The sequence below is a fragment of the Rhyacophila brunnea genome, unplaced genomic scaffold, assembly GCF_057557595.1.
Source record: "Rhyacophila brunnea isolate RB1 unplaced genomic scaffold, BYU_Rbru_1.0 scaffold_15, whole genome shotgun sequence".
NCBI classification, from domain to species: Eukaryota; Metazoa; Arthropoda; class Insecta; order Trichoptera; family Rhyacophilidae; genus Rhyacophila; species Rhyacophila brunnea.
In genome coordinates this window covers 633,490-648,996 of record NW_028232806.1, presented here as the reverse complement: position 1 = coordinate 648,996, position 15,507 = coordinate 633,490, and the positions used below count along the sequence as shown (strand labels likewise).

At 32.6% G+C, this 15,507-nt stretch overlaps 1 protein-coding gene across 2 annotated transcripts in view; it reads left to right on the top strand.

The window, feature by feature from the left end:
* The window catches only part of LOC147074738 (uncharacterized), a 53,005-nt gene extending 44,467 nt beyond the window's left edge, over nucleotides 1–8,538 (top strand). For both annotated transcript variants that reach the window (XM_085942571.1, XM_085942572.1), the window contains 3 exons: nucleotides 5,616–5,749; nucleotides 6,591–6,810; nucleotides 7,310–8,538. In XM_085942571.1, the coding sequence (XP_085798697.1) occupies nucleotides 5,616–5,749; nucleotides 6,591–6,810; nucleotides 7,310–7,426 (471 nt within the window). In that variant the 3' untranslated portion in view covers nucleotides 7,427–8,538. The remainder of the gene's footprint in view (nucleotides 1–5,615; nucleotides 5,750–6,590; nucleotides 6,811–7,309) is intronic.
* Nucleotides 8,539–15,507: the final 6,969 nt, after the last annotated feature.

The following is a 15,507-nucleotide window of genomic DNA, read 5'->3' as shown; positions in this document are numbered from 1 at the left end:
CATATAGCAGTACAATGCCCTAAATGTGAACACCACAGAGTACATCTGCGAATTGTGGATATCTTTGACAATGTCGATGAATTGAAAGGTGACTGGCGGTGGGTAGGACGGAAGAGCTGGGCAGAATTGTGAAGTTCTTTAACAGAATTGTAGTGAGGGCCTGATCGGCGGATCCTCTTCTAGATGAGAAGAGGCGATATGACAGCGAATCGCAGTCAAAGCCTCGGTAAAATCATAAAAAAAAAATGTCTGACCATGTTGACTAAATTGACTTCAATGTCAAATTTGCGATTCTAATTTCTATATAATGGTTTTCAACATTCTGTACATGAGATACTGTTATTAAATAAACCATTATTACTATTCCAAGAAAAAATATTGATATTTCTTTACGGTTTTTAATGTTTCTAGTATCTGAAAAATAAGAAGTTGAACCAAAATATTCTACTCATAAACGGTTGCTATGCATGTTGATGCGATATGCTTACAGTGACCATATTTTCTTGGTGGAAATAAGCGACATATTGATTTATTTTTGTTATTAGATTGTGATTTAAAGTGTTGTTTAGAAAAAGTCGACAACTTCTGTCCATCCAGTTTTCTGAGCAAAATAGATTTTTTTTCCCACGATCCAGGAAAACATTTTTTTACCCAGGAATTGTATAAATCTGTTTCTGTGAAAAAACCGATTTTTTTTAGGTGTTTTCCTGAAAAATATATGTGAGATATATTCTATATTCTTTCATACTAAGTAGTTACATAACTACTCATTACTAACTCATTTTATAACCATGTGTCAGTTGTATTCATTTAATCCTCAGCCCCTTAAATATTGAGATACAGCAGGTGGAAAGTTAGAAGGCATTATATTAAAATGTTCCGTATTTATATGTGTGGTTTTTGCTGAGAGTGGATGATATAATATGAATTGGCTGTTATACTTGACTTTATGGAGTTACACCACTTCTCCGCTGACAGCCTCAACTTACCGTGGTAAAAAAACATATTTCTTATTTACATTAATACTATTGCTTGTGTTTTGCCATGTTTCTACTGACTACTCGACCGCTGTCTATGTCTGGACTCTTAAGAGTTGGCAAACCATCCACCAGGAGCCCAATTTTTGAAACAAGCAGTATCTAAGCTATTCAAGCACATTGCTTCGATTTATACAACTGCATCTAAAATTCACGGAGGTTTATGAGTTTCACACGCTTCCTCGGTAGAGGCGCTAGTTTGTCGTTGGCGATCATCCATTTTAATTTTGACAGATCGAAAACAGATTGAATGTTGCAACGTAACATCGTAAGGCTCTGTTATGTATTGTTTTTTTGCTTTTAAATATTATCGGTGGAAGTGTTATCATGTATTTAAATTGTTATTAAAGTATTTATTGTTATTTTGAAAAATAGTTACATACATAGTTTGTAAAATATATCAGTTCTGTTTACATTCTCATATTTAAGAGCATAATATAAGTGAAACGTAAAATAATTTTCAACAATAGGTGGGACGAAATTTCGCATTCGTCACCAATCGCCGAGTGGCATTTGAGGTGAGAGCACGTTGATTTTTTTGTGATGGCGTCATAAGAATATATTCTTATATCGTGGAAAGATGACTAAAAATGTTATGCATGAACTCGAAAAAGAAAACATGTCAATTAATATATTATTATTATTACTAATGTAACAATAAACATAACACTAAATGGACGCATGTTGAATTTTTATGACAAATTATGTTCCATTCGTCACGCGTCATTAGCACAATTCGCGCGTCGCATAGTTACGATCTTTTTAGACCATGCCTCAGCTGAGGTATAGCCTTAAGATTGTAATATCAATATTAGGTACCTATGAGGTAAATAATTGACATAAATTGCTTCATCAAGCATAAATTAGCTATGTACTTTAAGAATAAGTCATTTATCAATGCTACTATAACGGTTACTAATAAAATATGATAATATTGTCATTTCCATATTGTAGGTTATTTTCTTGTTTACATGTTAACTTCAGCTGTTATGGACTCCATAGACTAAAATATAATGCAAACTCTTACGCTCGCTTCACATTAATATGGTTTTGACTGTACGGCAAAAAATTTTTGGATACCATTCGAAGCATCGTGCTTACTTTTCAAGCTATTTCGCGTTTTCAAGCAAGTTTTCATATTTTATCTTACTGCTTGTTTCAAAAATTGGACTCCACAGTGGTTAGATGTCTTGTGTTCAATCCAATATTTAAACATCAAATGATATGGCTGGATTAATGGCTAAGGTGGTGGTTGAATGGCTGTGGGCTTCTTTTCATAACTCTATGAGGAACATGCATGGAGCAACAATTCTATTTTCTACAATACAACCATTCTAGGTAAATTAGATAATATCAATCGATGGATGTATGAAAATAATTTTTATACAACTCAATTAAAAGTTTTTTTTTTTATATCTTTATTTTTAATTGTATTACTTTGTGTTCACCACATTTAAATTTAATATGACATACCTTGTGAACTTAGTAAACCCAATTTAAAACTCGTTCTCACGTAAGTGGAATATATCAATATCCAAAGTGATTTGATTGAACTCGGTCATTGCCCTCCCAATTGACATTACCAATGGCAGGTAAAAGGTTTATGAAATTTTACAGTACGGGATGGGATGTAAGCATACCCTATAGAAAGTTAGTCGGATAAAGCCATGGATAGTATCCATACGGCTTCAAGTAGTCTCAAAAAAATATTTTGTACCCTCCACTATTAGGCCGTACTTCAACTGATGCGGGGCCCAGACAATAGACCCAAAATCAAGCCTGCTTCAAACCAAGGAATTATAAATGAAACACGCGTTGAATAATGTAACGATGAACACATAGTGATACAATAATGTGTATAAAAGAAAATTGGGTGTATTTAAATGTCATAACATGTTTTCTTCTCACTACAATTCACTTGCATGCTCACCATGTATAATAGTTCACCATAACTGCTTTTTATTGCTCGATTACTTTGGTAGAACAATATATTTTGTGCCATATTGATTGTGCTATTTCAAGGTGGGTATACATACTACAATTTGCTTATTGGCTTGTCGCAGCATTTTACTGTGTGGTTACGACTGACAAATAATGACTGTTTATCCTCTGTCATGATTGTTTAAGATCGCTTCGTGTAGATTCAGCTAAAGAAGAATGCTAGATCCTCCACTTCTCATCCAGCGGGTTTTAGGGTATCTCTGTGAAGGATGGATCTGGGCTGTGGAGATCGACATGAATAGTGCACACATTAAACCAATACCATCTGCAATTTGTATTTTTAGTTCAATGGAAACAAATAAGTATAACTGACAAAGTTTAGTGTGCACTTCGGATCACCACAGCCTACCTCCACCCTTCACCACTGTTGGTAAGCAGTTACAGTAAAATACCGTTATCATAAATACAGTTTGATGTTTATTGAAAATTTAAATTTATTATGGTGTTCTCTTAGAAACAATGAAAATTCTAGTAATATTCAAATTTATTTATTTTATTGAATTCCACAATCATTAAATTATAATACATTATTTAAGCGTCAATTACATTGAGCTACTTTACGAGCTGCTTGTTGGCGAATTTACAGTCTGCTTGTAAAGCCGCCCAGTGTCATCATTGAACAAGCTAACAAGCAGATTGTAAACAATCTACTGAGAAAAGTTGAAAGCCGGTCAACGCAGTAGCAACCTCCCGGTAAAAAAACGAACTACGTTCTGTCAAAATAGTCGCTGGCTTGTGGCTTCTCAGCGAATGGAAAGTTTTGTGTGTCATCATCACAATCGCAGTAGCTGAATCACCCGCTTTTGAATTCGCCAACAAACAGCTCGTAAAGTAGCTCAATGTAATTGACGCTTTAAGCAGTCAATCGCGACTGTTGTTCAATTTTGTGTTATAATCTGTTTTAAGTTTTGTACGACAAGCACAAGGTGAAATGCATACTAAATCTGTAATTCGTAATTTGAGTTTTTTTTCAAATCTTATGTCTGTAAATTCGAATTAACAGGGTTTTACTGTATCCCATCCACTTGCAGAGTGAGATAGATATCAAGATCATTGCAATTTCTTTTGTCTGCTTCTTCATCCGTTCGTATCTTGAATGTATTTTTACTTGTCAATTATCATAATGATTGTATGTATGCGGAGAAAAACACCTTTATTCATTAGTTAACGCATGGTATATGGGTTTTTATAATTCCAATTTATTTACCCAGCATGTAGTGATATTTTGATTCGTAACACAAACCAAACTATACCAGTGCATTAGTATATCTATTATTATAAAAGTTCTCTATTTTAAAACATTGATTTAATTGAAATTTAGAATAAGAATAGATGTCGTAGTAGATTTTTGGGTTTCCACCGTGTGTCCTTCTCCCTTCTTTACTCGACGTTTCCAAGTGAAACCAAAATATTGGGTCGGAATAAAGGATATTTTGCACGATTGGTAAAGGAGGCCATTGAAATCCATAGAAACTCTGAAAATATTAATAGGGATGATGGATTACGGTTAAAAACGTCATGGCTTCCTTTCTATCAGCAAAATCCAATATTTGAGCCGGTATCTCTGGTCGTAACGATTGACAGATTACTTTGAGTAACGTTTGCTCTTAGCTAATCGGATTCCTTTTGACATTCTTAGAGCAATGTTTACATTCACATACCTACACTACATTTTCATCATAAAACATATCATCTCTTGATAATGGCCTCTGCAACGAGCCCGAAACGTCGAGTAAAGAAGGAAGAAGGACACACGGTGGAAACCCAAAAATCTACTACGATAAAAAACAACCGTGAAAGCCTCTAACATTATATAAGAATAGATGTCATTATTAGTTTTTCTTCTTATCTTTTTTATTTTCTAAGTTTTTTTTTTGTTTTTTCTAAGTTCAATATTATCTTTATTCCGTAATTCGTAGTATACTCAAATCTAGTTAGTTTTCAGTTGTTGACCCCCAGTACTAGGACACCATTGAATATGTTGTGGTCTTCTCGTACAATCGATATTACATCTCATTAGCTCTACAATTCGATGTGGACCACAGCCACCTCTCAAGGAGGTTTCTTAAAAGATTTTTCTTAACAATGTGTTATTGAGCTATAATATTGCATATCCAAATAGGGCATTTGAGAAGATATCGTTTCATTCAAATATGTACATGTGTTGTATGTCCATTTCGACTATTGAATTTCAATCAATCCGTTTATTAAATTAGATTTTCTCAAAACATTCAACATTGTGCACTGACCTACCTATTAATTGATGTCAGGAGGTTTTAGTTTTTGATAAATTTGATGACGTCAGGCTCAGTGATTTTATAGAGCTCATGATTTTAGACTGGTGAGTAACAGAGATTCTTGGAGTTGCCGTGTTCGTATGATCCACCCAAGGATGTGGTGAAGGACTAAGGAGAAAATTTTAATAGGGTTGCTAGATACCATCGTAATATTAGAAACAAATATTTTCTGCACGTTTTTTCGCTTGACTATGTGCCGCTTCTGGGAATTGTTGGCAGCGAATGTCCACGTTTCTGAACCATATTATGTTACTTACAGTTTATCGGTTGTTGTTTTCAGCAAGAATACGTGTCTAATGGCGGAGAGGAACGATCCCGCAGCCAGCAGCCGCAGAGTCAGAGCGCCCGACACTCCATCGACATGACCTCGCCCCAATCACAGCACGGAGAGGCCTACTACGAGCGTCCTGATCGGTAAAATTTCAATTTGATCGCTCCTTACTAGACTGTCTCATATTATTCATGTATATTTTTAATGTTGTGACCATGCCTTAATAATTATTAGATTGGATATAAATAAAAAGGTTTTCAAGTTATAGAGATTTTTGTTTTTTTAGAATTTTTTTTTTAAATAAAAAATAAAATTTAAATTGATGATTATATTCTAACATAATAATCATAAAATAATATATTATAAAAAGATGGGATTTTTTAATGAATTCGAATTTTATATAACGTTTATATCAACCATATCCGATCCTAATAAGATTATATGGGCCTTAGTGGAGGTTTTTGTATTAACAGATTTCTGGTTTTATGAGAAATGGATGTCAGCCACTTGCTCAACCTATTAGGTCCATACTCTGACTCTACACAAATTGAAAAACAATATGTGTACTTGCCAGATCCAGGATTCGAATCTGAGACCCACAACATTATAGGCCGACGCTTTAGCCGCGCGGCCATCGTCGTTATACTTAATGTTTTTTAATAATATATAATATAATAATTAATAAATTGTCTCAAATTGCATTTTGTATTTCGCAATTGTATTTTTCCACTAGGTGCCTTTGGTAGGCTGAGCGTTCACCTTAATGTAGATGGGAATCTATTTAATTGTCCTATTTTAAAACCGTTATAACACCTAAACTTGTTTAAGTCCATAAAAGTACTTTTTTAGTAAATATAAACAAAATTCCAAGGTTAGTACAATGTAACACTCTCTCTTTCTGACAGTTGCAAATGATCAGTGTGAGTTTTTATAAATCTTATTTTTGTTATTGAAGGCACTAAAGCTAATCATTAATTAATTCAGGTATTCAAGTCAAAATCTGCAGTCAGAGCAACAGTACTACCAGCAACAGAACCAGCACCAACAGGCGTCCAATAGGCAGCACACCAGTCAGCAAGAACAGTGGGAGAGAGACAGCATCGTCAGCTCGGCAAAGGAGAGAGAAAACTTGGGCTCGACGGGGCAGATCGCATCGGCTGTTATGTCTGACCATAAAGGCTTCACCAGACGACCAATGACCAGAGTAAGCTACTTGCGATAAAGTGTTATATTTTTGTTTCTGGGTCCTTTCTAAATGGAGGTTGGATAGCGACATTGCTCTCTTTGGGTTGAATGTTGATGGGTTGTGCTGGGCGAATTTCTCTAGACCTGAATTAGTCTCGATTGCCATTTTATACTTTGTTTTGGATGCAGGATGCTTTCTTTGAGAGAAGATCACAATCTGAAGCGTCTCTGTAGTAGGATTTGTTTGCCCGACAAAATCAATCAATTGACTTATCAATCTGGAAAGTCTCATGTTTTTGGTCAGGTCGAAGCTAGAAGAGGACAAGAGACAGCAGATCGACGGATCAAATTGTGATGGATGTCGCTTAATGCTGAGATGGATGGAGCCAATCCGTGAAGGCCAAATCATGAGGGTCACGATCCCGAAAACAATTAATAATAAATAATAATCGGCTCACGTTCTTCTATAAATTGCATTATGTACAATTGATTCCATGTTATTGAATATTTTCTTCCAGAACTCAAACTTGCTATCGGCCGTTCTCTGCTTGGTAAAAGAACTGGATTACAATAGTCTGGAGGTTGCTGAAATGGCCGTCAGATGTCGCATGGACGAGCTGGCCAACAGGCCCTGATGGGTGGCTCGGCTGCCGGATACCATATCGAGGTCATATCATACAATAGTGTCAGTGAGGCCATTGCGAGACGAGATGTTTTGAATCAACGAATAACCCTTCATTCCAATGCTATGATGGAACATGTAATTATGTACAACAACCATGCTCAATGCACTAGTTACACTATCAATGAGTTCTTTGGCTCATGTCTATCCGCGGCCCTTCGGAAGGTGTTGATTCGTCATAAAATGTTTTGCTATATATCTACGTTGATAATTACAAAAAATTCCGTGTACTTACCATAGAAGAATCGGTTCCAAATTTGTGGTGCATTATTTGTTAGAGTTAACGGAATGGTTGTATTGAAAAATAAATAATATATAATATGTGGAGTTATAAATATTTAAATATCATTTTAAAATTTTCTTTGCGTTATTTCTATTACATGTCATTGTTTTTTATATTCCATGGATGGGCATTTAATGTGTCTGAGTAGTCATATGACGTTACACCCTGAAAAGCGAGGAGTCAGAAATTATATGATGATTTTTGACAAGGGGTTTGGGAATGGGTGGACTTTGTAGAAAATGTGACGTCACAACTATAATTTATCTTATGTGACAACTGAAATCGGATCATTTTCAACGAATTTGGTTTTAATGAATTATGTGACGTAATTCAAGCATAGGGTGTAAACTATTTTGTGACAAAGTATGTCGATGGGCTGAGGTATCAAAAAATATTGAAAAGTGACGTCATCTATGGATGTTGACCGTTATCTGTTTATACGTGCTCCCCGGAAATATTATCGTTAAAATACAATCAAATTTTGACATATTGAACTGTAATCTCGCTAAATTAACCGTAATAATCGTAATGTAAAATCAATTTATTGAAGAATATATTTTGAGATTATTTTTGAAAAATGATATTATATTGTAGAAGTGTCTTGCGTAAAATGTGACAATATAGATTTGATATACATTTTAAAATAAGTTAATTAACGTAGTCGTTTGTTTTTTTTCCCATCAAATAATGGCCGGTAAAATTATGTTTTGTCGAGGTTATATTATACTATGTATCTACTGAATTTATTACTTTATTATCTAGTAAGTAACAGACAGCTTTGCAAAATGATTTATTTTGTTTTTGTTCGTGATAAATCTATCTTTGTTACAGGTGTAACTTTTAAATCCTTCTTCAGTTTGTATTGTTGCAAATTGAACACAAGGTTTTATATTCTCTCAAGTCATTTCAACTTAATGAAGTACAGTAAAAACAAAACAATGATTCGGTCAGTCGATGGTGTGCGTGCGGATGTTTAGCCATACTAGTGCTACTAATAACTTGCCAGTCGATGTACTCGTAGCGCTGACAACGGTATACGTATTCGTACGCATACAATCCACGAACCGAATCATTGTTTTGTTTTTACTGTACCTATATATTGGAACTTATTGCAATGAACTAGGAATCTTCATACCTAAATCATCTTAAATTATGTATTATAATTTTATTTCACAACTAACTTTACACGTGCATGGATTTACTGCTGACAGTGAGTAATTCAGAAGCTTCTGTACTTTTTTGATTCATGTATGCAATCTTGCCAACTGCAGGATAATACATGTTTACATGTACATTTTCTTGTTATGGCCGCGATATATGCACTATTGCTGGCAGTAAATCCATGCACGTGTACGGGCGCTATAATTATAATAAATGAACCCATGAGGTAAGGTAACTAAGCTAAAAAAAAGAAATAAATATTGGTAGGTACGTGATTTGATACGCATGTCGAATAATACCTCATGCGATTTTAATAAGATAATTTCATTTTTGGCGTGTACTACAGTTGCTTAATTTACAATACCTCTTAGGTTTAGTCATTTATGGTTTGACAGCTAATTATGAGTTATATAAATTATATTATCTTGATTTATTTTTGATTACCGTATTTAAGATAATGTCGAAAATTTCAGCCCCACGTTGGGCGCCACTCGTAAAAAATATTTTTCGAAAATGGAATAAAAAATAGCGAGTCTATGGTTGTCTTATAGAATCTAAATTTAGTTTATGGTACAAAACACCTCCGTCATTATTCTACCGAGTATGATAAGTAATGAAATAATGTATTTAAAACTCATTAGAATGTAAAAGTAACGGTGTCGAAATGTAAGGAATGCACCTTTAAATGAAGAGTAGTCGTAGAATGTAGATAAAACAAAATTGGACCACACTGATTAAAATGTATGACCATATTGTGCGTAATCGCTGCATTTTTCTTTTTTTTTTATATTAAACTAGACGTTACGGAGTTAATATATTAATAATTGTAACAATACTCGTAGGTACTTACAAATCACCCGTGATATAATATAATGATAACGTGCTGTACCGTCTAAGGTTACACAAATTTGTTTCAAATTTATTATTTTTAACAATCAACGGAGTAATGATTCGTCAGTGAAATATTTTTACGACGAGGCGTGTTTACAATGCTCGCGTCTAAAATTATTGTTAGTTTAATTTTTAGGAACGCCTTGTTTTATAGCATTAATAATTATAATCATTCGTTAGCTAATAAATTTTTGTATAGTGTGTTTTTTTTTACATAATTTACGTTTCTATTAATAAATTGTGCAATTTTATATTAGTACGTAAAATATATATAATAATATTATGTAATTGATGATATCAATCAGAATCTGCTACAAGTATTAATATATTACTTATGTTTATAAAGTAATTTTTAACATATATATATATATATTATAACATGCCTTTCTTTTGACAGCAATAATAGTTATTATTTAAATTGAGCATGGCTTAAACTACTTCAAAACGGCAGTTTTTTTATGATATTTCTAAATGTTAAAATATATGTAAAGAGTAGATATTCGATGCATTTTATTTTTGTAATTAATTATTATTTTGCTTATTTTTTTTAAATATACTGAAGTGAAACAGTGAAGGAAAGCAACAGAGTTATTTAAATGTCTTTAATTCGATTAATTTTCTTCATTATTAGTCACGATACGATGTAGATCTTTGCAACGCTGCGGAGTTGTTTTTTATCTGTTTTTTTCACATGCTTATCAATCATTTTCTTAACGTATTAGCCCTATACTATTTGTCGGATGTGGGATTCGATCTGCGACTTCTGAAATTGATATTGTACCAAACATCCATCACAGTCTATTTTATCATATTATGAACATTACAAATTATTAATTAATAATCTACAAGGCAAGTTAAACAGAACTTTAGTCGAATTTAGAAAGCAATATACATTTTACTCACCTCACTTCAGTGGAATGTATCAATTTGGTGGAACCTATGGTACTATCGAGGTTACGTTAGTTTTACACTTTCGGAGTGAAAAAGAATGATGCTCCACATAGATTAACACTGAACGAATAAAACATGTATAGCCAAATAAAAATATATTTTTTATTTAAACTTCTGTAGGTAGTGCAAGCATGTCTCTCGATTCCAAAATTATGCATTACAAATAAAATTCGTTAATTCTTTTCTTACGACTTAAAGATTTCTTACAAATTTGTTGCTTTTCTTTGCTGTTTTGATTCACTCTGTTTTTAACTTTACACTGAACTCTCTTTTCACACGGTTTTTTTTTTACCCAATTTGGCCAGAATGTGTTAAAACAATATAGTGAATAATATTTGTTACCTTTGATTTTTTAAAGTATTTTAGTGTATACTTTATTTACACTTTTTTTTTAACACGGTATCGCGTGGAACGTATCTACCGTGTAAATGGGGAGTTCAGTGTACTCGTGCAATATTATATATAATATATTTTATTAAAAATCTCTTCTTATTTGCAAATAAATCTGGAGTTTGTTAGAATCTTAAGAAATGTTTACATCCGTACATCTGTACTAAGTGACCAAATATCGTTATACTGAGATTAGTTTGGTCAAAAAATTAAATGCGTTTCAGGAAAATGCAAATTTATTATTGTTTGTCGATCTGTAGATCACGGATGCTTTTGTGAATTTAAGATGATGGGCTTAAGGCGGCATACAGAGAATCAATGTGACCTAATCTAAACTCATAAAATCTAACAAAATTGCTTTCTCGATGTGGCACACAGACATTTTACATTACGTACGTCTGTCATTGTTGTATCGTTTATTTGACAGTGATGGCAATTGTGCCAACTTCAGTTGAAAGTGTCAAGCAAGCACCGTCACTCCATTTTTTTCTTTATTGGCAATGTTGAACCAAAACCTGTGTGCATCAGTTCATTAAGTTACATTTATTTTGTGAATATCAACTGAATTACATAGATAAAACTGATGGTTGCATTTAGTTTGTATGCACGAGTGTGCTTAAAATCTTGTTTTTTTTTGTATGTATGAAATTAGCTAAAGGGTGCTCAATTCAAAACTCTGAAAGGAACATAAACGTATATTTTATTTCGTCTGAATCTTTTTTATTTAATTATTTGCAATTAATTGTTCAGTTATCAACTAGAAAACTTGTGATTATTCGTGATATGTCACTTAGTACATTTGTGCGTTTTGTTACTGAAGAAAATAAAATGAGGGCTCAATAGACAATCAGTCCATGTCGCATTTTCAGGCGTGTTTCTATAACTACAGTAAAACAAAACATTTTCTCTACATATAATTTTATTTATTAATTATTATTAACCACGGTAGCTGAGTGGGTAACATCTATAATGCCGTGGGTCCCAAGTTTGAATCCCAGATGTTTTTTAATGTGTGTTTGGACCGATAGTATGGGTCTAATAGCAACCAGTAATTAGCAACTGGCTAACATCCACTTCTCGTAAATACAAAAATTCGTTAAAACAGCCTGCACTCTGTGGAGGCCCATAATATAATCTTAGAATCAGACAGTAAAAAAATACACATAATATTATTATGTTGTGTTAATTGTTTATTTGAATTTTAAAATTCATATTTTTTACATTATTTAATATTCGTCGTAATATATATTACCCTCCGTGTTGTCTCACATGCTGGATTGGCAGTTCATGTTTCAAGGACGGTAGAAGATTAATCTAACCTAAGCCGAGCCAACCACCTGAATCTTCTCATTAATATACCGGAAGGGAAAAGGAGGGTCGGAAGATCTAACCTGAGGATTTGAACCGTGTAGAAAGTCACAGCATTCTTACGATTAAGCCAGTTAACGGAACTTGCAGAAATCCCAATGTGGGTTAGATTTAATTTGGTGTTCGATAAAAAGTTGGCTCTTTTAATTTTTTAATTTTTGAAATAATGGTTGTTTTAGATTTAAATTCAAAAGCAAAATTTGTGGCTGGGGCCGTTTGTCCATTAAGCCCCTCAAATAGTTATCAATAATTTCATACAGATAATGAAATATGCATAGCATAACATAGTTATTATATTACGATATTATTAATTTAGTACTTAGTTTTTAATGTGGTAAAGATTTATTTTTACATGTTAAAAGGTAAATATTTACTTGTATGGATTAATTTTAATATTATATAATAATAAAAAAAAACACAAATTATTGGATAGTTGATTATTGTTAATGTGACGGCGTACGCAATACAAAGTTGCGCCGTGGTGAAAATTGTATTTATATGCTAAAGGAGGTTAACTGGCATTTCAAAATTGATCTAACTTTGTCATTACGCTATGTACATTTAATATTGATGTAATTTTTTATATGGTATTAGTTGCAAGGTAATTACCACCATTTTATTTTTTCTTTTTGAAATTTGTTTATAATTTTGTTCTTGAGTACTTTTCTACCTCTTCTTTCATTATAAAATCCAGTTTCTCCCGCTAGTAGAGATAGGACAGATTATTCTGGCATTGCGGCCACGACTAAGTCAACAGTGTCAGTGTTATTTAAAAGTAATGATACCAACACTTAAATGAGCTGTGTCCACTGCCACAAGAATCTGACACCATTCTACAATTGCATTAAAATAAATTGTGGTAGGTATCTATTTAATTTATCTCAACTTGCTAAATGAGGTTAAGCCAATGATCCTTATCAAATTTCGTTGACCTGTTAAAACCTCTGATGTGACAATTTTGTTAAAATGGTTTTTTTAGTATTATAACCTGTTTTTTTTAGATTAGATTATTCCGCATTATGGATAAATCATTATTTATGTAGAAACATCTAATGTAAAATGTTTTATTTTATTACCGTAATACCTCCAATGTACATAGTCGTCACATGAGTTTGATGACGAGGATTCTGCCACTACATATTATTTACATATATCAGGTCATTCAGAGATTTTATTATGCTTTTAAAACTGTTTTTATCTCACAAAAGAGGTTTTAACAGCCCAACAATGAGTTGGATCTACAATATGGTGCCTACGTTATAAGGTGCCTGGCGAATTATAAATCTATCTTGCCGGTTTTCCATGAATGTATGTACTCTATATACCCGGTAATAAAGCTTCTGCCTGTCTGACCTAAATAAAAAACCTTGCAAAAAAATCAAAGATGATGTAATAATTAATGTAGATGTTAACCTATTTACTAGTCCTCTCTTAAAACTGTTTTAATACTCAAAAAAGTCTGTAAAAATATTTTTTATGGAATGTCAGATACCACTTTTTAGCAGTAGGTATAATTTCACTGTCAATAAAGCTGTATGTAACATTGTAAATCAAAATAATGTTTCATTATTGTGTAGCTATGTAAAATCAATCTGGGATATCGCAATCATTTTTATTTTCAATCCCATTTTGTATTGTATTATCAACTAAAAACAATCAATGCTGTATTTTTGTACACTATTTAACCAAATATATTGTTATTTACCCCAATGCTTTACAAAAATAGATCTAAAAATACTAATACTATAATATACTTGTATGTGTTTTGTCATTTACGGAGAGAAATTTAAAAATAATTGAAAAATAAACATAGGTTGATTAATCATTTTCGGTCAAAAGTTGACTATATGGGTCTACATGGTGTGGAATTTATCTGAATGTACAACACCCCCTTTTAATCATTCATTTAACACATTGGGTATTCGTTTTGAATCAAATTATACATTAAAAAAAACAACATATGAATTTGACCCAACTGCAAGAATCAAATCTGCGAACCACTGATTTATAATATGAAATTTTAGCACTACTCCACTTCGAGCATTTAAATAATAATTTTACTATGATTATTGTGAGATTATAAGGTTAAAACCAGATCATACCGATATTGTAAAGTTCTTGAACAAAGCAGGGTAGTCAGAATACTTTAAATGGATTGTATGGAGGCATTATAGAATCTCCCAGTTCGATTTCCTGAATTTTTTGATAGGCAATTTTTGCAGTGATATAAAATTATCCCTATTCCTTTCCTTTATCATTGGTACTTGAATTTAATCAATAATGTTGCTATAGGAAAGAAAGTACCTATATTATTATAGTAGAGGAGTTTTTTATGAAATGGTTAAAAACGAACTCAGTTTACTTGACTTTTTGTAGTAAAAGTAAAAGTATTTACATCCAAGTGCTTGGTGCCCAGTTATTTTAGATTTTCTCTCGTTAAATGACAAATTTGAATTATCGTAACCCTTTATCTCAGGCAAGGTCTGATATTATTTTCTTGTTGTATAATTTACCCATTTAATAATGATTTTATTGTTTTTATGTAAATGTTATTAAAACAAAATTATATCATTCCAAACCCTTGCAAGTAATGTACTATATCAAATTAAAAATATGTTAAAACGATTTAATGTTTATTTTTATTTTATTATTAAATGACAGCCTGCGACTTATGTGAAATATGGACACCAATATCTGCACATCTATTCTATACACAAGACTGCTTTCGTCCGCTATCTAGGGTAGGAAAGTATTAGCACTTATTGCAACATTACAATAATGTAGTTGTAATTGTTACAATAAGTGCTATGTTTTAACAGCACCTCTCTTGGCTGTGATAAATTTTAGAGTGAGATAGACGGTTTTGACAGTTCAGACGGCTAACTTATTGTAATTGTTACAATAAGTGTTAATAATTCGATACTTTCCTACCCTAGTTAGCTGCCGTAAAGACCGAAAGGAGTCTTATGTATGAAATAGATGCGCTGGAC